This window comes from Magnolia sinica, chromosome 3, assembly GCF_029962835.1.
Source record: "Magnolia sinica isolate HGM2019 chromosome 3, MsV1, whole genome shotgun sequence".
Lineage (NCBI taxonomy): Eukaryota > Viridiplantae > Streptophyta > Magnoliopsida > Magnoliales > Magnoliaceae > Magnolia > Magnolia sinica.
Genome location: NC_080575.1, coordinates 106570487 through 106596142, shown reverse-complemented (window position 1 = coordinate 106596142; position 25656 = coordinate 106570487). Strand labels below are relative to the sequence as shown.

The following is a 25656-nucleotide window of genomic DNA, read 5'->3' as shown; positions in this document are numbered from 1 at the left end:
TAGTCGCTCCAATCTCTGGGGGCGTATTTTTCCGGTTCATGTGTTGTGGTCGTCTTAGGACAACCGCGTAAAACCATATTAAACGTGGGACACCTCGGCGAATATCCATAGTATGGGATGCAGGTCAAGTCAGATAGCTCTAATCATATTCCACATTGTGGTGATCGGTAAGTGTGATACACCACATATACTTTGTTAGGCATGCATCTCATATAGATTGTTTGCGCATTGATATCTCTTGTAGTGTGAATTACTTAGCGTATCAGAACATTTATCTTGCTTTCATGACTCTCTTGAATTACTGTTAATCTTAAAGGATAACATTCACTATGAGTAGGGCATTGACCCTCTCACAACCGCTTAGATGATGTATGTGACGTACAGGTTGAGGACCCAGAAGACCAGACCCTGGCAGAAGACATTACTGATTAGATTAAAAGATTTAGTTTATAATTTATTTCTTTATAATTCTGCTATGAAACTCTGAATTTGTAGTAAACTCCCATTGTGTGAGCATTTGAATATTACTGGATTAAGGAATAATTAATATAGTTATCTTTATTCTTGTGAATGTTACCTTTCTGGATGTAAATCAAATGAAAGAAAAAAATGGGTACGATTTTCAGAGCATCCAGTTCATATATTAACAACCGGTTTTCTTAGGCACGATTATAAACTTGGGTCGTGAAAATTCGAGATGTTACAAACGACGAGGACGTCGGTGGTGTTGATGCCCGACTAGCAATTCATGGAGATGATTGACTACATCGTGCTGAAAGATACTATTGAGGTAAGGCTGAACTTTCTACTTTTTAAGACTTATTGCGTATAGAAGAATTCCTTGATTGGTTAGTGATGGGGTTTTTCCTCCTCAATTCAGGGGAGAGACAGTGCAACAGGCTAAAATTCGGAGTATTTCACCGCGTTGTTCGACCGGTCAAGTGGACTACTTAACCGATCGTGATTGGTGCTCGACCGGTCAAGTGGGGCTCGACTCAGAGTCCAGCGACCATCTAATATTTTCTCCGAGGTGCTCGACTAGTCGAGGGAGGTGCTCGACCAGTCGAGTGAGCCGCTCGACCAGTCGAAGTTACACAGATTCGTTTCATGATTTTGTGCGGATTACGAAAATCTGAGGACTTTCGTAACAAGGTGCGGAAGGGAGTTTCCTAAACTATAACTAGGGGTGCCTATAGCCTTTCTAGGTAATACAAGAGGATTTTCTAAAGCTTTGCAAGGGTTTATCAAAAGGTTTAGGGCTATCAAAGGTGAGGGAGTGAGAGAAAAGAGAGAGAGAGGAAGCTTGTGGGAGGGAGTCGACGTCTCAGCGCTTCTACGTCGTCGTGATCGGTGAGATCTCTCTATTTTTCTTTTATTCTCTTATTGTTTATCCACTCCTGTGTGAGTGAAAAAGGTTGTAACGTTCTACTTCATAGTGGATTGTTGATTTGGACGAGGTCCCATAGTTTTTACCTCTTTGAGGGTTTTCCACATAAAAATCTCTTGTGTGGTATGATTTATGCTTTAATTTATTTCATTGCTTTATTATCCCATAATTTTGGTTTGTTTTGGGAGGCTAGATCCTAAGGTTTTGTGAAAGGCCCCCAACAAAGTGGTATTAGAGATAAGTTCATTAAATGGAGTGGGACCGGTTTTGAATTATGGAAGGTGGTTTATCAAGGATGATTAGCCTCAATGGTTCTAACTGGACTATATGGAAGGCTAAGATGGAAGACTTGCTTTATTGTAAGGACTTATATTCTCTAATTTTAGGCATATCAGCAAAATCCAAGGATATGTTTGATGATGATTAGAAGAAGTTGAACCGAAAGGCGGTGGGGTTTATTAGATAATGTCTGGATGATTATGTATTCCACCATGTGTCTACGGAGACCTCAACTGTTAGCCTATGACCGAAATTGGAAGGGCTGTATGAGAATACAGCCAGTAATAAAATCTTCCTGATAAGACGACTTGTGAATCTCAAGTTTAAAGATGATGGTTATGTGGCCGAGCACATGAATGAGGTCAGCAATATAGTGAACCAGCTCTCCGCTATGAAGATGGTCATAGATGATGAACTGTAGGCTTTGCTATTGTTTAGTTCATTGCCTGACAATTGTGAGACATTAATGGTGTCTCTAAGTAACTCTGCACCAGATAGAAATGTATTCATGGAATAGGTAACTAGCTGTTTCTTCAATAAAGAGGCAAGGAGAAAATCTCAGGGGTCTACTCAGCAAGAGGCCCTTGTGACATAGGAATGGGGGAGAGGAAAGAACAGGAAAGGTGGAAAGGCCCGAGATAAATCAAGAGATAAGTCGAGTACCAGGAAGGATGTTAAAAGCTGAAATTGTGGCAAGAAGGGCCACTATAAGCATGAATGTCATAAGAATAAGAACGATGAAAAAGAAAAAGGAAATGAGAAGGAAGACGAATCAAATTCCACTGCGATCACTTCAGATGACAACATTGTAGTTATTCTTTCAACAGATCATGATGTTTGTCTCACGGCTACAAGTCAGGATACTGACTAGGTGATTGACTCAAGAGCTTCTTTTCATGCGACTTCACGTAGGGACTTCTTCACAAGTTACAAGTTAGGTAACTATGGGACCGTGAAGATGGTAAACTCTGGCATATCGAAGATTATAAGGGTCGGTGATATTTGTGTGAAGATCGATGTGGGCTGTATGTTGGTTCTCAGGAATGTGAGGTATATCCCAGACCTTCGCATCAACTTGATGTCGACGGGAAGGTTGGATGATGATGGCTATGAAAGCTGGTTTACTGGTGGGCGCTGGAAGTTCATCAAGGGTTCGTTTGTCACGCCCCAAACTCGAAAAACGGGCTCACAAAATTTTTAATCGCCGAATCCGATGCCGACAGCCTCCATAGTACCCCATTCTCGGCTCCTAGCGCCCATACGCCAGATTCCGATCCTGAGATCCTACAAGGAGGATTTTCAATATGAAATTTTTTTTTTTGTAATTGAGCATAATCACAAGCATAACCAAGTCACAAAACAACATTACCACATATCCACTATATCAAAAACTTTAAGTACAATGTGTATGAAAGGGAAATACAATATAATGAAAGTAAAAGAAACTCCAAAAGCTCGGCCGCATGCTCAAAGCTCAACGTTGTTGCAACCTAACGCCACCTGCACGCATCCATCGTGCATAAGCTTATAAAAAGCTTAGAGGGTGGTGAAAGTGTGTGTAAGGTGAGTGCCAAGTGTACAATATCAGAGTAATGTAAAAATATACGGTAAGTCCATGAATGCTATCAGCTCTACCAAAGCTATGTGATGCAAGGCATGAATGCTATCGGCCATACCAAGGCCATGCGATGCGAGGCGTATGTAGCCAAATGTCACATGCGAGATGCAAAGCAAGCGTGCCAGTACTCATCAAGTACACATATCAGTACAGTTCCTCTCTGGATATCACCGGGGTCTAATACACCTCACATTGACTGCCTCCTCCCTAGCTGCACAGTCAAACAAGTGGAAGAGACCACACTATCCACCTGACCAGTAGTCTACCAATATCTACCCGGCTCGTCCATAGCGGACTCATTTGTGAGCTGGTCAAACTCAACCTAGCTTATAGCCCCCTCACTCGGGCGAATAAGGCCACACCCCCTTCTAACCGACCACGACACAGTGGGAGATGCGGCTTACTGGTATTCGGCACTCAGGCGCTCGTGTATCTACTCGGTTTAGACGTTGGAGTATCTCCTAGTACCAAAAAGTTTCTGAAACTTTCACTCAAGGACATCTTAAGTGCCCACAGTGCTAGAACTAAGCATTTTCGATATCCGATACGGCCATCCACGATGTGTCTGTGGAGCCACGACCCTAACGTCGCTAGGGCGTGTAGTGATCACGACACACAATACGAAATGCATGAGTCACACCGTCAGTCATGCAGCAATCCTGCGTGTACCACGCGATCATGTGGGGCACTCCGTCTCATAAGGAGTCCCGTAAATGTTTCAGTCCAACGGTTTATGCTATGGTCAAACATTCCTCATATCAAGCATACATATGATGCGTATGAGCATGAATCATAGAGATATACTAAGCATATTACAAAGTAGTGAACCATCAACAAGTATGGGCCTACCAATGGGCCCTAGGGAGAGTTATAATGCGGACATTTAACCAACATTATTCTTACAACGTGGACGTCAAACCAACATTGCTCCCAAGGCATGGCCCGCCATAAAATATCATTACACAAACCATAGGGAATCACAAATTGCAATGGACCTATATACATCTTATTGGGCCTCGACCCATAGGCCTTAATACATCAAATGAGCCGCCTCATATGGGCCTTATATAAATCAAGTGGGCCACATCAATGGGCCTTGTGTACATTGTAATGGGCCATAACCCATGGGCCTTGAATACAACACAATGGGCCTCGTAACATGGGCCTTACATATATCAAATGGGCCGCATTAATGGGCCTCACCAACGGGCCTTATGTATCTCAAATGGACCACACCAATTGGGCCCCATGTCTATACTCAAGTGGGCCCCAACAACGGGCCATTACACATCAAGATGGGCCTAATCCTATGGCCTTATACATATACCAAGGTGGGGTCCACTTGGACTATAGATCTGTCTTATTTTTAGTCTCAAGTCTGTAAAATAAGCTTTGAAAATGGTTGGACAATTTGGATGCAACACAAGCATCATGGTGGGGGTCCACATGAAGGCCCACCATCATGTATATTATATATAATATAATATATAATTTATATATAGTGTATATATACAATATTATATATAATATAATTATATATATATGGATATATATATATACACGCACACACACGTGCACACACACGTGCACACACATACACCGTCCAGGGGACGGTGTGGATAGAACACATAAGGAGGGGGGGGGGGTTTCACCTTCCACCGTCAGTGGACGGTGAGAATGAAACACGTACATCACTGTGGATCCCACCACCATGTCTATATGCCACCTAATCTGTTGAAAAGGTCACACGTACCTGGTTGAAAGGGAAAAATAAATTTCATCTTGATCTAAAACTTCTGTGGACCCAAAAATGGATTTCAAGGGCAGACGTACAATCACCACTGTTTCCTCTTATGTGGGCCACCTGAGCTGTGTATACGGCTGATTTTTGGGGTGGGCCCATTGCTGGAAGTGGCCCACCATATGAACGGGTTGGATGACAAATATACATCATGGTGGGGCCCACAGATGGAGCCGTGGGTCCCTGCTCGTTTCACGCTGACTCCAGCAGCGTCCTGTTGCATAGCAGCAGCAGGCACTATACCTAAATTTGATTTTATATATATATATATATATATTTTTTTTAAATCTCATTTTTCTGAGGTTTTCCATATGTGGGGCCCATATCAAGTGAATCCACTCCAGCCATTGCATTAAATAGCTCAAGACAAGCCAAACAAGTCCAATATCGAATATATTTCGGCGTGTAGCAAAAATTAAAGTGAATTTAAATGGTGAAATTCACTAATTTCAAAGGTATGACCCGCCAGAACCTCGGATTGGCTCCATTGTTTGGTTTAACGCCTAAAATGAGGTAGGAGAGGGGATGGACGGCTTGGATTCAAAATATACATCGAGGTGGGGCCTGAATGAGTGGCCCACCCTAAAATCTCAAAAGAATCTCTCTCTCTCTCTCTCTTTTAATTTTTTTTTACAGTTCACGTCCAGCGTCTCTGGACGCTGAACGGCTTGGCACAACAAACATATGTAAGGTGGGCCCTGCTCAGGTGGGCCACCAAATGATGAATAGTGTGGATACAATATATATAAAGCGGGCCTCACCTACAAATGACTTGAATCCAATACATGCTTCATGGTGGGGTCCATCCAAGTGGGTCACACGGCCATATCATCACACACAAAAATAAACAAATAAAAAGAGAGGGAGAGAGAGGAAGAGAGAAAGAGAGACACGTGTGATGGAGGGCTCCGCCACTATGAGCCCTCCCTTGCAAGAAACCATACATCAAGTGGGTCCCATTACACGTGGGCCCATCAAATCAAGGATCAACGGTGGAGATCCATTCTCCACCCAAAATGGACAGCTTAGATGACCTCTTTTTATGCAAGAAAAATAAACATCATGATGGGGTCCATGGAGAATGGCCCAATCATGGAATGATTATGAGCATCAAGGTGGGCCATCGGCCACACCTAGGGTCTAAAGTGAGATTCATACCATTGATCGGTAGGCCTCACTTGGCCCATCATAAGAACATGAAAATCCTAGTCTATAGAAGCACCCACCGTTCGATCTTCTCAGTCCGTTGGAACGCCAGTCTCCTTGTGCTTCACTTTGATGGAGGATGATGAGAGATGGAGGGCTAAGATGATGGATTTTTGGGATGGAAAGGTGGGCCACACAAATCACATTTTTCTCTCCATGGGAAGGCTTGGACGTGTGCACCTCTTTTACTTGGGATTGTGTTGAGAAATGAGAGAGAGAGAGAGAGAGAGAGGATGTAAGGAGAGAAGTGATGTGAGATGGGTGATGGATGTGAGTGATGGGTGAGGTGATGGATTGGTTGACTTTGGTGGTTGCTTAACTTGAGGAGAAAGAAAGCATGGGTTGCTTTGTACTTGACATAAGATGATTGATGGCATTGATTGATGGGATTAATTTGACATGTTGTAGAGATTGTCTTGGGATTGCAAATGCGTGGCGTTTTCTTTGAAATAAACGCCGACCCACATCTCCCTGCCAGGGTATCAGATCGGTGCACAAGACGCGGCACCGGAACTATGGCGACGGTGCGGTCACAATGGTACAAGTCTCGGATTAAACCGACTCAATTCTACAGGATATGACTTAGGGTCGTGCGTAAACGTCGATTATCAGTCGTGGGTTGCCGGAATTCGACGGAAAGGATCGCGGGATTCGACAGAACATTATGGATTAGAATACGGGTCTTACATCGTTGATCACAACCAAAGGAAAGAATTGTTGCATCCTTTACAAGGTAAGTGTCAATGTGTGTAAGGGTGGGTTGAACATAGCGGAAGATTTAGCTATTGACAGGTGGCATAGACGTCTAGGCCACATGAGTGAAAAAGGGCTTCAGCTACTAGCGAGGAAGCAACTCCTTCCAGACGTGACAGGTATACCTCTCAAAACCTGTATTGATTGTTTATCAGGGAAATAGCTAGAGTTTCATTTGTTAAATCTACTTCCCACGTTAATAAAGTGCATGCATTAGATTTGATTTATTCTGATGTTTGTGGTCCTATGAGGACAAAAACCTTGGGTGGGGCATTGTATTTTGTCATTTTTATAGATGATGCATATAGGAGGGTTTAGGTTTATGCTTTGAAATCCAAGGACGAGGTCTTTGGTGTGTTTAAATTGTTTCATGTTATAATCGAGAGAGAGATAGGTAGATCATTGGAGTGCATCCGCACTGACAATGGTGGTGAATACATTGGCGACTTTCATGAGTATTGTAAGTCCCTGGGTATACGGCATGAACAAACTGTTCCCAAGACCCCCCCCAGCATAATGGTGTGGCTGAGCGAATGAATCGCACCATTGTAGAGAGAATCAGATGCATGTTATCTTATGCAAAATTGCCAAGACGTTCTGGGGAGAAGCAATGCACACAGCAGTGTATCTGAAAAATAAGTCTCCATCAGTCCCATTGAATAGAGAAGTACATGAGAAGGTGTGGACTGCATAAGATTCATCGTACAGTCATCTTAGGGTGTTTGAATGCAGGGTATCGGTTTACTTACCTAAGGATGAAAGGTCCATGCTTGATATGAAGATCAGACAGTGTGTGTTCTTGGGGTACGGTGATGAAAAGTTCGGTTACAGGATATGGGATCCGATCGAGAAGAAGCTCGTAAGGAATAAAGATGTAGTTTTCTTTGAAGATCAGTTTATAGAAGACATTAGTAAGTCAGAGAAGAACCAACCTAGTTCAGGTGAGCTAGAGTACATGGATCTAATTATTCCTCCCGTGGTGCCTGATAACAGGAGAGTACAGCAAGGTGCAGAGGACGAGGGAGTTCCTTCAGAAGATGGATCGGGGGAGCAGCCCCCGCTTGATCCACTTATTGAGTCACAAGTGAGGAGCTCATCTAGGGACAGACAACCATCCAAGAGGTACTCACCACATGAGTACATTATGTTGACTAATGGGGGAGAGCCAAAAGACTATTCTGAGGCCCTAGCCGCGAGCATAACGGGGAGTGGTTGAAAGCTATCCAAGAGGAGATAGAATCCTTGCATAAGAACCACACCTATGACATAGTGAAACTGCCTAAAAGCAAGAAAGCTTTGAGCCACAAGTAGGTATTCAGAAAGAAGATTGAGCAGAAGAATTTACAGATGAGGTTCAAGGCTAAACTTGTAGTGAAAGGGTTTAGTCAGAGGAAAGGCATAGACTTCGAGGAGATATTCTCACCAGTGGTGAAGATGACATCCATATGGGTGTTGCTTGGGTTGGCGGCTAGCATGGATCTGGAGATAGAGCAATTAGATGTTAAAACTGCCTTCCTCCATGGTGACCTGGAAGAAAAGATCTATATGCACAAAGCAGAGGGGTTCGAAGTAAAGGGCAAAGAGCATATAGTGTGTAAGCTGAAGAAAAGCTTGTATGGGCTGAAACAAGCACCACGGCAATGGTACAAGAAGTTCGACTCGTTTATGTTGAAGCATGGGTATGACAGAACGGAGTCAGACTACTGTGTGTTCAGGCACAAGTTCTCAGATGGTGATTTCTTAGTTCTACTGTTATACGTTGATGATATGCTCATCATGGGAAAACACATCAAGAAGATCGATAGGTTGAAATAGGAGTTGGACAAGTCATTTGCGATGAAAGACTTGGGCCCAACCAAACAAATCCTAGGAATGGAGATAACCCATGATAAAAGCAGCAGGAAGCTTTGGCTGTCACAAGAGCGGTATATTGAAAAAGTCATAGAGCGGTTCAATATAAATGCAGCGAAGCCGATTAGTACTCCACTAGATGGTCACTTCAAATTAAGCAATAGGCAGTGTCCCAAGACGAAGGTAGATGTGGAAGAGATGCAGAAGATGCCCTACGCGTCAACTGTAGGAAGTTTAATGTATGTTGTGGTGTGTACACGCCTAGACGTAGTATATGCGGTTGGTGTTGTTAGCTGGTATCTTGTTAATCCTGGCAAAGAGCATTGGGCAGCGGTGAAATGGATATTGCAGTATCTAAGAGGTTCATCCAGGTTGAGCCTGTATTATGGTGACGAAAAACCTGTGTTAGAGGGCTAAACAGATGCAGATATGGCAGGCGATATAGACTCTAGGAAGTTTACATCGAGGTTCATGTTTACGTTTGTAGGGGGAGCGGTTTCTTGACAGACCAAGCTACAAAAGGTCATAGCATTATCGACGATAGAAGCCGAGTACATTGCAATCACAGAGGTATGTAAAGAGATGCTTTGGATGAAAAAGTTCTTACAGAAACTTAGCCTGAAGCAGGAGCAGCACGTGGTCTATTGCGATAGTCAAAGTGCTATACACTTGAGCAAGAATCCAAGTCAGCACTCCAAGTCGAAGCACATAGAGATTTGGTATCACTGGATTAGGGATACTTTGGAACAGAAGGTGTTATAGCTTGAGAAGGTCTACACGAATGATAATGGGTCAGACATGATAACCAAGGCTTAATTTGCTCAAGGGCAAGTTTGAGGTTTGTAGAAACCAGGCTGGCCTAAAGAAGGTGAATTCCTCCTAAGTCGGAAAGGGAGAGATTTGATGAAGTTTTTCCTCCTCAGTTCAGGGGAGAGACAGTACAATGGGTTAAAATTCAGAGTATTTCACCGCGTTGATCGATCGATCAAGTGGGTGGCGCTCGACCGGTCGAGTGGAGCTCGACTCAAAGTCCATCGACCATCTGATTATTTTCTCCGAGGTGCTCGACCAGTCGAGGGAGGTACTCGACTGGTCGAGTGGGCTACTTAACCGGTCGAGAACACAGCTCGACCAATCGAGGTTACGCAGATTCGTTCCGCGATTTTGTGCGGATTGCGGAAACCTGAGGCCTTGCGCGACAGGGTGCAGAAGGGAGTTTCCTAAACTATAAATAGGGGTGCCTAGGGCCTTTCTAGGTAAAGAAAGAGAGTTTCTTAAAGCTTTGTAAGGGTTTGTCAAAGGGTTTAGAGCTATCAAAGGTGAGGGAGTGAGAGCAAAGAAAGAGAGGAAGCTTGTGGAAGGGAGTCGACGTCTTAGTGCTTCTACGTCCTCGCGATCGGTGAGATCTCTCCGTTTTTCTTTTATTCTCTTATTGTTTATCCACTCCTGCGTGAGTGAAGAAGGTTATAACATTCTACTTCATAGTGGATTGTTGATCTGGATGAGGTCTCATGGTTTTTACCTCTTTAAGGGTTTTCCACGTAAAAATCTCTTGTGTGGTGTGGTTTATCCTTTAATTTATTTCATTGCTTTATTATTCCATAATTCTGGTTTGTTTTGAGGGGCTAAATCCTAAGGTTTTGTGCAAGGCCCCCAACAATTAGCCGAAGTAAACCGGTATTTTGATTACATAGACGTGCCGGAGTACAAGAAAGTAAAATTGGTTGCGTTCAAATTAAATTCTAGTGCTTCCGCATAGTGGCAGCGATTTCAACTCTCATGTACACAACATTATAAGGTATCTATCCGATCATGGCCACATATGAGACACATTCTTTGATCACGATTCCTCCCTAGTGATTATGAGCATGTATTGTTCCACCAATACCAAAATTTTCAATAGGAGAATTAAACTGTCATATATTGCACCAAAGAATTCCAATGATTAGTAACAAGGAATGACTTGTCGGAGGCCGAATTACAAAAGGTAACACGGTTCATATGCAGTTTATGATTGACAATTCAAGACAGAATTTAGATGCACCCAGTCAAAACCACAGATGAAGTGGTTCAGTTGGTATGTAGGGTGAGAATGCAGCTTACAAGAGTCCTTAATTAGCGTTATCCTTTGATTCAACCTTCCATTACAGGTCGCACACAAGATTCAATATTGGTCAAAGGAAAGGAACCAATAAGAGGGCGTCTTTAACCTCCTACAACCACAAACTGTGACACAGGGAGTGGTCCATATAAGCTTCAACGTGCAGCACCCACAATAGTAGGTCCGAGTAATATTCCAAATCATTATGGTCGGCCAAATCTAAACAATTGTTATTATTGTGGCCAACTAGGCTACTTATCAAACACTTGCCTTCAATGCCCCGCAGCCTACTTGGCCATTAATGAAGAGGGCCCTGAAAGGCATTTGAAACACTAGTTAAAATCATAATCTAAAGGTATTATGCATGCATGATGATTTATTTCCTTAATTTTTAGAAACATAGGAATTGTAAGCTCAAGTCATTTTCATGTACTCTCTTCCTCTATGTCGTTTCTCTCATCTCCCATCTCTCTCATCCCCTCCACCAGTACAGTCCAAATCAGTGATTGAATCTTAGAATCAATACGCACAGTCAATGCTAAAGACTTTTAGAGTCAGGTGTCCTTTTTGGTGGGTGAGCGGGGACATGAATTTATGGGTTTGATTTTGATTGTAAGCTGGGCTTTTCAAGCCTAAGCCTAGTATATTACAAGGTTTTATTTTGCATAGCCCACGCTTCAGGAGATTAGAGCCAGCAATGGTCTTGGACCCTGTCAGCCCATAGGACGGACGGCCAGTACTCGACCTCAGTTCATCCATTGCGTTGTGCTTCATTTTTACCCTAATACTATTAAGTATGCACATGTGGTTTAGAAAACATGAGTATTAGAAGAATTTAATAATATTGGTATGAAACGTCAGATGAGTGGATTGGATGGTCTATACGCACAAAAGCGGACATCACATATCACTTAAAGAGTATTATAAAAATGAGACTTCTTATCTCAGCTATTTCACATGGTGTGTACCGAGGACGCGGATTAGATACGACAAGGTCAGTAGTCAAATCGCTATTGCAGTGATGTCACCAAGCTCTGTGGACCCCACCATGATGCATTTGTTGCATCCATACCGTCAAACCATTTGTAGGGATCATTTTATGGCATGAGAAAAAGAATGAGATTGATCTAAAGTTCAAGTGGACTCACCATAGAAAATCGTGGGATCAGTCACACCCACCGTTGAAACATTTATAGGGCCCAACATGATGTATTTTTTAGATCCAACCTATTCATAAGTTAACATAGAGAGAGATGAAGTGAAAAAATAAAAAATAAAAAAAATCAGCTTGATCGGAAACTTCCGTGGCCCCTAAGAAGTTTTGAATGGTGGATGTCACTGTCCCCACTGTTTTCTATAGTGGGGTCCACTTGAACTTTAGATCTATATCATTCTTTTTTCTCATGCCATAGAATGATCTCTCCAAATGGATGAACGGTATGGATACAGCACACGCGTCATGGTAGGGTCCATAGAGTTTGGTGCCGTTACTTCAGTAGCGATTTGCACCGTAGTGGGCCTCAAAATAAGATAAAACACAAACATCGTAGTGGGCCTCAAAGCACCGACCAGTAGCCAACTTGCTACAAGCAGCGTCCCCAGCAAAAACTGCGTCCGCCTACTACCCGGGTAACAGGGTGTTACCCTTACCGTGGGGCCCACATTGATGATTTTCTGTATATCCATGCCATCCATCCGTTTCTCCATACCATTTTAGGATGGGATTACAAAAATTAACAGGATCCAAATCTCAGGTGGGCCACTCAAAGGAAACAGCGGTGATTGAGTGCCTCACCATTAAAATTATCAAAGGTCGTAAGGTTTTCGTAAAGGGGTTTTTTTTTTTTTTGAAGATATCTAACATCTAACATGTTAATAATGTCAGGAAGATCTGGATGAAGGGAAAATATAGAGATCAGCTTCATCCAAAACTTTTGTGGCCCACAAAAGGCTTTTAATGGTTATTCATCACTATTTCTACCGATACAGTCCACCTAAGATTTGGATCCTCTTAAGGTTCGGGATCGGCCCTAAAATGAGATAGAAAACATATGGATAGCATGGATATACAACAAATACATTAATGTGAGACTCACACGGTTGATCCATGGATCCTATGGCTTGAAAACCATAACCTACACTGATATGATTTGCTACCTGAATGGTTGGTGGACATTTCATGGACTGTCGATAAATAATCTTGTGGCCCAACTATATGCTATTGTTCCCTGTAGTGTGGCCCATCTGAGTTTTGGATTGGCCTAATCGGTACCCTCAGGTTGTAACATGAGGTGGCACAATTGATGAATGGAGTCAATATCACAAACATGTCACAGTAGACTCACAGAGCTTGATAGTTGCATGCTCTGCCTACAACAGGTATTGGAGAGGATTCTGGTCCCTAGGATGGCAAGAGCCATCCTCAATCTCAAATTTGCCAGATCCCCTGCATGCATAAAACCCCTAAGTAGAATGAGAAACGCAGGCTGCGTGCTCACCTGAACTTTGAAACTGCCACCGACTCGTGCACATGAATGGGTCACATATATAAAATCAGATCCACTTATCACAGATGGTTGATTAAAGGTGCATTCTAGATGGCCCATTTTTAATTGAGTCCAGAGGAGCTGCTGTTCCTGATGGAGGGGGATTCTGCTACTTCTGGTTCTTGTGAGTGCTTCAGTAGCCTCTTTGTTGTCTGTTTCAGATTTTGTGGCTTGAGTTTTGTTGAAAGCCTCTTTAGCCTTTTCAGCACTTGGAAGATTGCATCCACATTTCAGGTGCTAATTTCTTTTTTGTAATTTTGTTGATGCTATTCAGAGGTCTATATGATAGGTAAGGCTCTCTCTTTTTTTTATCTTTTTTTTTTTTTTTAAAATCTTTGTTTTCTTTTTAAGGGACGGATCATGATCAGAAATGGTTCGTGTACTTTGAAAAGAAATAAAAGGGCTCTGGCACCGACAGAGCACACATGTGTCACACGATTGAATTCGAGCTTAACTGAAAAAAATAAAAATAAAATAAAATAAAATAAATTCCACTTATCACAGGATCATCATTGGGCGAGTTCCATGCATCTAAAATCATGCAAATATGATCATGATAGGATAACACATGATTCGAATCATTGGACACTTTCTAATAACCATTCATTTCATTTCAATAGGTGTGGCCCACCTGATGATCAATAGGCCATGTTTTTAAGACATGGAAACTAGGGAAAAAAAAAGATCCAAAAGAAAAGGAAAATGTAGTTGTCTCATTAAGCTTGCTAAATTATGCTCTCATGTAAAGCGCACAAAGTGGCGGACCAATCGACTCGCCTGACCTAAATTCTGATTTCACAAGAAAATTGCCATGTCACAAGTAGACAATCCACTTGGCTGCATTAAATTTTTTTTTTTCAAAAGCAACTTGGCTGCATTTTAACGAAACTGGAAACCAAAAGGATTGCTTTCTGCGTTGGGCCTGAGTTTTTCAACATCAAACATAGAGCTTGCGAGTCAATTACACTTTGGACATTATGTGCAGGAGTGAATGATAATGATAGAGGGGAGAGAAAAATGCCATGACAACAGCATAGCCATTCATAAAAGCTAATGCATGTGTACATGTTCGTGCACTTTTCTATGCATATGCGTTTGAACAGAATATTCAGTCTGTCCAAATTCCTAAACATTAATTCACAGAGACACAAAAGAGGTTATCGAATCCATGCACCATGCATGATGTTATGTGTTAGGCCGTTAGCTACCAAAACAACTGGATGCAGGTGGACCCAAATGGATTGGCAACGTAACAAAAATATTACTGGTTGGACAATCTTAGCTGTCCAACTGCCCACCTACAAATGAGAGGTATAAAAAAAAATGGTGGAAATGGACAGCACTCCTTACGAAATAGTTTAATTGGAAAGGTATAGATTCATCTCATCTAGCAAATTTTAGGATATGATCCATCCATGGTGGGTCCATGAGATGAACAGTCCAGATCAAGGACTGGTATGACCTCTCCAATTAGTGTTATTACACCAGATAAGGAAATTAGTGTGCTGCACACAGGTTTCATTTCTCCCATAAGAAAGTGGCACAATAGGAGACATAAAAAAAATAAAAAAAAAAACTTAGGGGGGTGTTTGGGAACATTTTAACCCTGGAAATGAAATTGCATTCCATGGAAACCCGCTTTTTCTCCATTTGCAAAAAAAAAAAAAAAAAAAAAAAAAAAAAAAAGAAGTAGTTTTGCAAACTGATTTCCATTTCTCAGATTTTCCTTGAAAAACTGTGCAGATTCATCTCTCCCAAAAAATAGACGTTGATGACTTCTAAGGCAAAGAAGATAACATGAGGCGATAGAACATGGAATCCCTCTAAAATTGGAATCCAAAAGAAACAACGGAGAAAAGAGGAAACCATGGTTTCAATTTCCTGATGATTTCAGGTTAATTCATATCCCCATTTTAGTATTCATCCTTCCGTTCAAACACATGAAAAGAACAGGAAAAATAAAAATTAAAAACTAGAAGCATAATGTGAAATACAGACGCAAATCTTTCCACAGTATACAGAAACTTTCATTCCTAAAAAGATTGTCCCAATTGTTCAGCGATCTATAGACCATTGGCGTGTTGCAGCCCCCAGTCAATGGACCATGCACCCCTTAAAAATTAAATTAAATTAAATTAAATTAAAAAAAATAATCCTCGATTAGATGATCCCCCACTATTAGGCTTGGAACTTGCCTTAGTCAGAATGTGAACCGTTGCTGTAATTCACTTCTTAACCGTCTATTTATAGCTCACAAATATCTAATCCACATCGAATGTAGAGATTGCACGAAAACGCATGAAAAATAATAATCAAAGAATGATTAAGCAGAGTATCCAAACCCAACTAATGCATAAAAACCGAATTGAGCTTCCAAAATTGCAGAAATATTAAAAAAGCGGGGGTCGGTAGATTATGTACACTTGCGGATACGGCTAGCGGTATAAGCGCAAGAAGCACATCGGCTCTTCTGAAAATGAAAGTTATGGCGCCCGCACGGCACGCAGAGAGTGTGTGTCTTGTTCCTTCTCTTCCCTAAGCTTCCCGTCCCTTTCCCTTATAAATTAAAATGGAAATTCATTATTTTCTTTCTTTCTTTCTCTTCTTTTTCCTTACATGAGGAAATGGAAGATGATGAGATTAGAGTTAGAGATTAGTGAAATTACCATATTAGGCTTCGATGAAACTGTGTTCTTCTCGGTCTCTCCATTGGAGTGGGAGATGAGAAACCTGCAACCTTTCTCCAACCCAACCACTATGATGGTCTGTTTGGCCGTTTATATTTTGGTGTCCAAAGCTCTGTTGGGCCCGGGCCAGGCCCACTTTCGACTCAAACTGGTTTGTCTTGGCCGGGTTTGGGCTGGGCCTATACTTATGCCATGGCCCGTACCAGCCCAGCAGAGAAACCAAAAGCTGAGCTCGAAAATTGGCTAGGCCCGACTCGATCCTTCCCAGCCCAAATTTGATAAAATCACTATTTTGCATTTAAATGTTGTTAATCCATCTGTTGATCAAGTGGGGCACACATACACAATGAAATAGATGTCCAAAGAAGCGAAACCAGCTGTATGCATTCATGGAGAATGGGTTGTTGTCTAGGGGATGACTAGAGTGGGATACTTATAGGAGCAAATGAAATTAGGTGAGTCTAAAATGACTTGAGCCCAGGACCAAACCAAAAACTGAAAGGCCCAAGCTTTGCCCATGGACCAAGCTAGTATTTTAAAGCTGGATTCAAAGTAGAAATGGGCTCATGGAGCTTATGCAAGTCACCTTAATTTAAATATTAGGAATGTGGTCCATCTTTGTTGTGAAATTATGTTATTCTTGAGTGACTCATGTGTCCTTATAACTTTACATAATGGGTGAAGAAAGCAGGCTGCATCAGCTCTCAAATCCTACCAATTATTCATGGAGTAGATTTAGGGCCTGTTTGGCCAGCTGGATTAGATGGGCTTAGGTGGGATGGAATTGCATCTGGTCGTGTGCCAATTCCACTCCATGTTTAGTAGACACTTTGACTTGAGGTATAGTATAATTATCTTGAGTCACATTGCCGGAGTGTGAAGTCGTTGCTCTTTTTTCTTTCTCTTTTCTTCTTTTCCTTTTCAATTAACAAAACCACAATTGGTACATTCTCTCGCTAATAAATGTACCCATTCTTCTCCTAATAATACGTTAGTAGAAAACTATTATTTCAAAAAAGTATAACATCTCCTAAAAGGTAAATTCTTTGGTTTAGAAGACATTCAGTTAGAAGATAACCATCACACATACAATGAAACATTTTTATTCTTCCAACATACCTTTATAACATTTGGGTTTTGATCACCAATCCCAGAAGTCTACTATTTTTTAAGAGAAATGTAGGAGCACACCACCTATAACTTTACTTACACAATAAAAACGATATACAAACATTCAAGTGGGAGCCACAAAGAAAGAGAAGCTTCACCCGAAAATCTACATTGTAGATAAACAGCAATTCCACACACTAAAATTACGTACATATCATAGCAAGAAAAATACCTTCTCCACATACGATGATTTTCATACAATAAACACACAGTAATAATGTTCTTGCCACTACACACCCTCAACCTTGATGATTTTCATCCACCCAACTATACCTCAAGATCCATGAGTTGATGTAATGTAAGTGCGTGGAATGGCCCTAGAGAAAAGGAAGACCCACCAATAGATAACTCTTGAGCCACATGGTGCATGGTTGGCCGAGAGTTTGGATCCAGCCGAATGCATGAAAGTGCCATGGACACCACAAATATGACTTCGTGTGCAACCACAGCTGTGGGGTCTGGGAGACGTTGGTCCAACATATCCTTTAGCAGTGTATCTTGTCTACTTGGTGGTGTCAAAGAGGAGATGAGCTCCCCAGGATGCCTTCCCATCATCACTTCAAGTGCCACAACGCCAAAGCTATATACGTCACATTTTTCAGTTACCCTCATTGTATATGCAAGCTCTGCAAGAAGGAAGATGATTCAGTCATGATCATTTCTCATTCTTAATCATTAATAGCTAAACTCTTAATCATATATCAAACCTACCTCTATTTCTTAATCTAGATTTCATATCTTCTAAGTTTTTGTGCTTGTTAACCCCAAGACATCTCTATAAACTGTGCATATGCCAAATAAGACATACTCAGCACATCTGAGAGGTGCAGAGAATTGGCCAAAGTTTTGGATGATCTATCGAAAAAGTCTGGATGGTCCATTGTTTCGTATACATTGTGTACTGTTGGCAATTTTTTCTAAAACTATCCATTGTTTTCACATGGTAGTGGCCCGCTCAATAAAAGAACCAGATTAATCATTGTGTTGGGTCATCTGCATGTTTGGGATTACCTTTATATGTGCCTCGGGAATCCCAAATGCATGAGAAGTTGGCACGTGTAAATCAAGTCATTGATGTGTATGTAGTTATCATTGTAATTGCACATTTCATCGGCTAGGATTGGGTACTATGGGCATTGTTTCAAGGATTTTCGATCTTGGAACTACTTTTTTTTTTTTTTTTAGTGTGGGGCATTCACTTTGTGGGACATCACATCAACCCTTGTGCAATGGAGGAAACCCAACCATCCTCTGGGATCTCTTGGCTGAGCATTGAAGGATGCCTTATTTCCGTATGCATCATTTCCACATTTATTTCCTTACACATCATTTTCACATTTACTCGTATGCCAGAAGTAACGAGTTTTTTCAATCATTTCTTAAACAGTGATAACACATCCATCTATACACTTGGAATATCCATGTAAATATATCCACACCATCTAAAAGCATGGCCCATTATGTCGATGGAATAGGTTCCAAAAATTATAGTTATTGGAGGATTCTATCCATCTAATTGGTGGCCAACAAATGTATAGTTAAGAAAAATGGTCAGCATCACAAATTTAATAGCTGATAACATATGCATAAGTTAGTTGGGTAACTTCAACAATGGTTAGTCTTATCATGCAACCACATTATCTCTACCATGCATAATGTAAATTGATGGACCACAAGTGTAGCAAAGAAAATACATTCTTACTTTTATCTTCATTTGCATTATTATATTAGTTTTGACTTTGGGGATTGTAAAAATACAAACCCATGTATGTTTCTTTACAAGGCCTCTTACAGCTGTTGGATTAAGGAATCTTCCAGCTGCCCTAGATTGCAATATTTGACAACCGTATGTTAACTTATGCACAATCCTTAGTATGTAATTGCCAACAAAAAATAAAATAAAATAAAAGGGAAAGCTTAAGAAAAAATAAAGACCAATTGCTAATAAAACTTTTATAGTGTGGAGAATGAATTAACAGCTAACCTGGAGCGATGTATCCGTAAGTGCCGGCGAGCATAGTCCAATTGGACGAATCAGGTATCAACAATCTTGCAGTGCCAAAGTCAGAAACACAGGCCTCAAGTTCCGAATTCAGCAGAACGTTGTTGCTTGATAGGTCTCGATGGACAATTGGTTGGGTGCAATCATGGTGCATGTAAGATAATGCATGGGCCACACCTTTAATAACCTTCGCCCTTAGAGTCCAATCAAACTCTGCAGCTCCTCTGTCATTGCTTAAGATGCTAGCCAAGCTTCTCCTTTCCATGTACTCATAGACTAGAAATGAGAATGGAGCATGGGAACAAAAACCATAAAGCTTCACAATGTTGCGATGGCGGATTTCTGTTAATGCTCGAATCTCATTTCTAAAACTTCTTTGATCGGATTGATCCCCACCTTCAAGTGGGTGAAGTTTCTTCACAGCTAATACTTGGCCTGATGGTAGATTTGCTTTGTAAACTTTTCCATACCCTCCAATTCCGATGCAGTATTTGTCGTCAAAACCCTCTGTCACTTCCACGATCTGTTCAAATGCATCAATCCCATCATAATTCCATATTGAAAATGGATTTCTGCTACTCCTTTCAAGAACCACCTTCTCTTTATTTCTTCGTCTTTGGGAATAAATGGAAGAAACACCGACGACTATAAATAAAAGAAACAAGGCTGCCAAGAGAGGAAGAACAATGAAGATGACAACTTGGCGGCCTTTCCTTGCATCACCATGCCTTATTGAAGGGGCGTTGCAGGGTCTCAAACCTTGCACTTCACCACATAAACCTTTGTTTTTTATGAATGCCATTGCAGGAGCCTTCTGAAAGTTTTTGCTGTTGGGAAGAGGACCTTCCAAAGCATTGTATGAAAAATCAATAGATTGCAAGCTGAACATTGCTTCAAAAGAAGGTGGAATGGAGCCCGACAACATGTTGTGGGAGAGGTTTAACTTTTCCAGCACATGCAATTTCCCAAGTTGTGGTGATATCTCTCCATTGAGCAAGTTATGACTGAGATCTAGTAAATCCTGTAAGTATACCAGGTTACCAATTTGAAATGGAATGCTTCCATTCAAATCATTTTCGCTCAATTTGAGATATCGGAGTTTGGAGCAATCCCCTAATTGAGGTGGTATTGGACCACTTAGGTGATTCATTGACAAGTCAAGAACCTCCAAATTGGAGAGTTTTCCAATCTCTTTTAGTACCTGACCAGAAAGTTGGTTATCATTTAAACTCAAATTGAACAAAGAAGTTAGCCTCTCAAATTCCTTTGGAATCTCTTCTTCTAGAAGGTTCGAAGAAAGACCAAGTACTCGTAGCTGCTTCAACTGCCAATCTCGGGAGGAATTTTACCAGTGATCCTGTTCCCAGATAACTGTAGCCTCGTCAAGTTTTTGCATTCTCCCCAGTTTGGTGAGAGTTCACCAAACAACCTGTTGTTGCTGACATCCATGAAATAGAGATGCCGGTATACACCAAAGACTTCTGGTACATTTGCAATGAGCTGGTTTCCCTCCAGTCGAACTCTAGTTAACCTAGTGTAATTTCCAAAGCTTTTTGGGATCTCACCATTTAAATGGTTGTCAAATGCAGGCGTTCAAGCTTGGTAAAGTTTCCTAAAGAGGAAGGGATAGAACCTGTTAGAAGGTTACTAGCAAGCTCAAGCCCATTGAGATTTACTAAATTCCCAATTTCTAGAGGAATTGAACCCGAAATTTGATTTCTTTGGAGTTGGAGGTTCATCAGGTTTGTCATGTTCCCTAAAGTGGAAGGAATAGAACCTGTTAGAAGGTTGTCTGACAGCTCAAGATGGTTCAGATTCATTAAATTCCCAACTTCTGGTGGAATTGAACCAGAAATTTGATTGCTGTAGAGGTACAAAAGTGTAAGGTTTCTCAAATTACCTAAAGCAAGATGGATTGGACCACTCAGATTGTTACTCGACAAGTCCAACTCAACCAAATTCTTGAGATTTCCTAATTGTGCAGGAATTGAACCAGAAATTTGATTGCTGAAGAGGTACAAAAGTGTGAGGTTTCTCAAATTACCTAAAGCAGGAGGGATTGGACCCGTCAGATTGTTTTGTGACAATGCCAACTCAACCAAATTCTTGAGATTTCCTAATTGTGCAGGAATTGAACCAGAAATTTGATTTTTAGAGAGGTAGAGGACTGTCAGGCTGGTCAAGTTACCTAAAGATGGAGGAATAGGCCCAGTTATTTCATTAGACCAGATGTCGAGCTCTGAAAGGTGAGAAAGGTTAGCAATTGAAAGAGGTAGAACTCCAGAGAGATTATTCATAGAGATATTGAGGGAGACGAGTCTGGAAAGAGTGCCGATATCAGCTGGGATGGTTCCAGTGAGTGTGTTGTCACTGAGATTGAGACGGAGGAGGTTTGGAAATGACGAGAAACTCAAGTTATGAAGCTTACCTTGTAAGCCTGCACTGGGTAAGCTTATCTCTATTACGCTTCCAAGGCCGTTGCAGGAGATCCCATACCATTTGCACGGAGAGATTGTGTTGGCACTAGCATTAGCAGATGGAAGTGACCATGAATGGAGAGCTTGTGGTGACAAGAGGCTGGCTTTCCATTCCATGAGAGCCTCTGCTTCTCCAAGTGTGGATGCTGGTGCTGTTGTAAAGGCATTGGAAGAAAGAAATTCTAAAAATAAAAGAAGAACAGCAAGAGAGAGAGATTTCTGTATGGCCATGGCCGTTGTTGCTTATGCTCTGTTACGAACTTACGAGGATGGGTATTTATAGAAGGAGGTTGATGTTACTCTGAACAAGAACAGCTTGTCTTACACTAACGAACAAAAAACAAAAAAGAGTTACCCACTACATTGATGATTTTTTTTTTTTTGGGTATATCCACGCCATCCATCCATTTCTCCAGATCATTTTAGATGGGATTACAAAATTTATCAAGAATCAAATCTCAGGTGGAACACTCATAGGAAACAGCGTGATTGAGTGCCTCACCGTCAAAATTACCAAAGGGCTATTGTAAGGTTTTCGTAATGTTTATTTGAAATCTGAGATGTTAATAATGTCAAGAAGATCTGTATGAAGGGAAAATATAAAGATCAGCTATTTAATGTTTTGTGGCCCACAAAAAGCTTTTAATGTCATTCATCACTATTTCTAGTGATACAGTCCACCTGAGATTTGGATCTTCTTAAGGTTTGGGATCGGGTCCTAAATGAGATGGAAAACATATGGACGGCATGGATATACAACAAATACATCAAGGTGAGATCACATGGTTGATCCATGGATCCTATGGCTTGAAAGTCAAAGCCTACACTGATCTGATTTGCTACGTGAATGGTTAGTGGACATTTTATGGACTGGAAATAAATAATCTTGTAGCCCAACTATATCCCATTGTTCCCTGTAGTGTGGCCCATCTGAGTTTTGGATTGGCCTAATCGGTTGAATCATGTTGTAACATGAGGTGGCATAATTGATGAATGGAGTCAATATCACAAACATGTTACTGTGGACTCGCAGAGCTTGATAGTTGCATGCTCTGCCTACAACAGGTATTGGAGAGGATTCTGATTCCTAGGTATTGTTAGGACAACCTTAGGAGCAGCTCCAGTCTCGCATGAGTATGGCTTGTTTCCATGCCTGAGGTACTCAAATTAGCAAAACTAAAACAATGCAAGTGAAGTCATACAATGGCAATAAAGATGAGATTTGTTGGAAAGAGGTAAAGACCACTTTTGTTTCTCCCTTGAGTCGTGTAAACTTCCAAAGTAGACTGGACTGGACCTCCCAACACCACAGTGTACAAGCATGTAAATAGGTTTTAAAACACAGGTGAATCACAATAGGCACATTTCTGCAAGTATTTGAGGCCTCAACTTTCGGATCAGACTGCTTGACGGAGATTGATTTCACACCCAGCAATAATTTCAGGACTTTTAGTCAATTCCATTTTTTGTTGGGTTTTACCAAATTCCAATACAGGCTGTGACTGAATGGCTTTGGGCCCAAATTCTTAGCTGGTTTGTTTGGGCAGGCCAAGTGTAAATTTTTTTATTTATATTTTACACGGCAAATGCTCAAGTGGACCAATAAATTAAGGCTAGAAATGGATCTGTGACTCTGGTATCAAGCAAGTCCAGTATCAAGATCCATTTGCCCATTGATAGGACCATCAACTCATCAGGTGAGTAATCCTTGGCAGTGTCCATTTGGAGTAGCACCACATATAAGAAAGGGTAATCTTTGAGTGATCCAGACAATTCGTCTGTTGGGAATCTTGGAACCCATTTAATGGGTGGAACTGCAAAGATTATAACCATTCAAATCTAAGCCTACAAGTTGCAGATAACATTGAAATACAGCCAATGATTTAATGAAAACGGGTATGGAAATTAGATAATTAAGGGTAACATGCACGCTTCAGATACATGCATACATATAGACTGCATGTGCCATGATCTAGACTTTCATTTTGGGCTTATAGTCCATCCGCAGTTTGTAACAAGATTTCCACGATCCCACATATATGATGTCTATATTCACTAACATGGATGATATCAGCCGTCTATCAATAAAGACAAGTGGGGAATGTGAATGCTATCTTCTGCTGGCCTAACTTCAATCCGGTTGATCTAAAGGTGGCTGCCAAATGAGACATGGCTCAGTTGTGAGTCCTGCTTGTGCTCAAGCTTGCATTTGTGCTCCTCTAATGAGAATATTAATTCCTAGTAAGCAGACAGGGTAGAGCCAGTGACATGGGAATACAGTAGATTCATCTCTCCACAGCACATGCTGTTAGATGAAGAATCAATAAGAACCGTTTATCTAGTTTTCTGTGCTCTCTATGGTTCAAAACACATACCCATCAGATGATCTTAGACATCCGATCCAAAAGATTGTTTGAAACAAAGATAGTTAACATTATCCACATTCAATTGAAGAAAAGTGATGCACAGGATTCTCTAAATCTGTGGGATTTCTGAAACATAGGCCAGAACCACATATTGTAATCATGGTTTTAAGAGACAACTCTGGCTGACCTGCTTGACTCAGAGTCAAGTTGGAACTCAGCAGACTTGGGAGTGAATTGGCTGGTCAAGCCGAGTCACCCATATTTTCTGAGCTAACAACCGTTCATCTGGATCAGACTTGACTCAGTCCAGGTCGACCCAGTGCAACTGACCTAGACAAGTCAATCCAGCTTGGGCTCAAGTCATATGACCCTGATCCATCCTGCCTAGCCCAGCCCGGTCTGACTTAATTAGCAAGTATTTTATCCTATAAATATACATTCCCATTACAGGTTAGGCAATACATGCATATTGCACCTAAATAGCTAGTTTTCATTCTTCCAATGTTAATTTCTCTATGCATGTGAGACCCTCCCTGTAAACGTTTGGAATAGGTATTTCATTTTCTGGTTAGGCGGGATCAGATTGCAATGAACTTGGGCTTGTGGTGCTATGCTCATGCCAAGGTCAGGCTTTGTGCCCAGTCTAAACCTGACCCATTACCTCCCCAAATCACAGCACATGTGTGCAAGATCCAATCATTATGGGGGGCCAGCAGAGAGGGATAATCCAATCCATTAATCAGGTGGGCAAATTTTTAATTCCATAAAACTTCTAAATGCACATTGAAGTTACCATCCAAATCATTTTTCGTGCCAGAACAGATCACTATAACTTTGGGTGACATACCAACTTTTGGACTAGCATGAAAATTGTGCAAGGTATCTATGCCATGAAAAAAAGTAGACCCCACCATGAAGATCTCCCTTCTTGAAAATCAATTTGATTTACTCATTAGGTGGGCCACACTTAATGTTGAGCCAAACCATCAATTGCCTGGAGGTACTGCTACTGGCTTATCTGGTTAGCAAACCCATAATTTTATCTACTTTACCTTTTCTTCTTCCATATATTTAGTGATTTTGATCCATCCAAGATAAGTTTACTTGTTGATGTTAACAATAGAAAATAATAAACCGTCAAGTCGCTGTCTGACCACCCTAGTGGGCAGGGTATCCCATCTCCACTGGACAATGCATGTGGTGTGATGTGTACATTAGGCAATTGTTACCGTGGTCCTACGATTGCTGTGTGGGCCATATGAAAGCTTTTGATTGTTCTCTTCTCTATCGCAGGAAAATCCTTTTCAACTCAGTAGTCCAAATAATGACAAATGTGGCTGTGCTACATTTAGAAGGCAAAAGATAAGATAAGGACTGCATGAGCAAGCTCATCCTAGCATTTTTATTTTATA

General features: G+C 41.2%; 2 protein-coding genes across 2 annotated transcripts; both read right to left on the bottom strand.

The window, feature by feature from the left end:
* Positions 1 to 17531: 17531 nt before the first annotated feature.
* LOC131240574 (MDIS1-interacting receptor like kinase 2-like) lies at positions 17532 to 20882 on the bottom strand. Its single transcript, XM_058238863.1, has 2 exons — positions 19384 to 20882; positions 17532 to 18025 (listed from the first exon to the last, which is right to left on the bottom strand). Exons 1-2 carry the CDS (start codon positions 20549 to 20551, stop codon positions 17667 to 17669), a joined length of 1527 nt encoding a protein of 508 aa, XP_058094846.1. The 5' UTR covers positions 20552 to 20882; the 3' UTR covers positions 17532 to 17666.
* Positions 20722 to 21995, bottom strand: LOC131239043 (MDIS1-interacting receptor like kinase 2-like). The gene is made up of 3 exons (XM_058236604.1): positions 21590 to 21995; positions 21035 to 21235; positions 20722 to 20882 (listed from the first exon to the last, which is right to left on the bottom strand). Exons 1-3 carry the CDS (start codon positions 21993 to 21995, stop codon positions 20722 to 20724), a joined length of 768 nt encoding a protein of 255 aa, XP_058092587.1.
* Positions 21996 to 25656: the final 3661 nt, after the last annotated feature.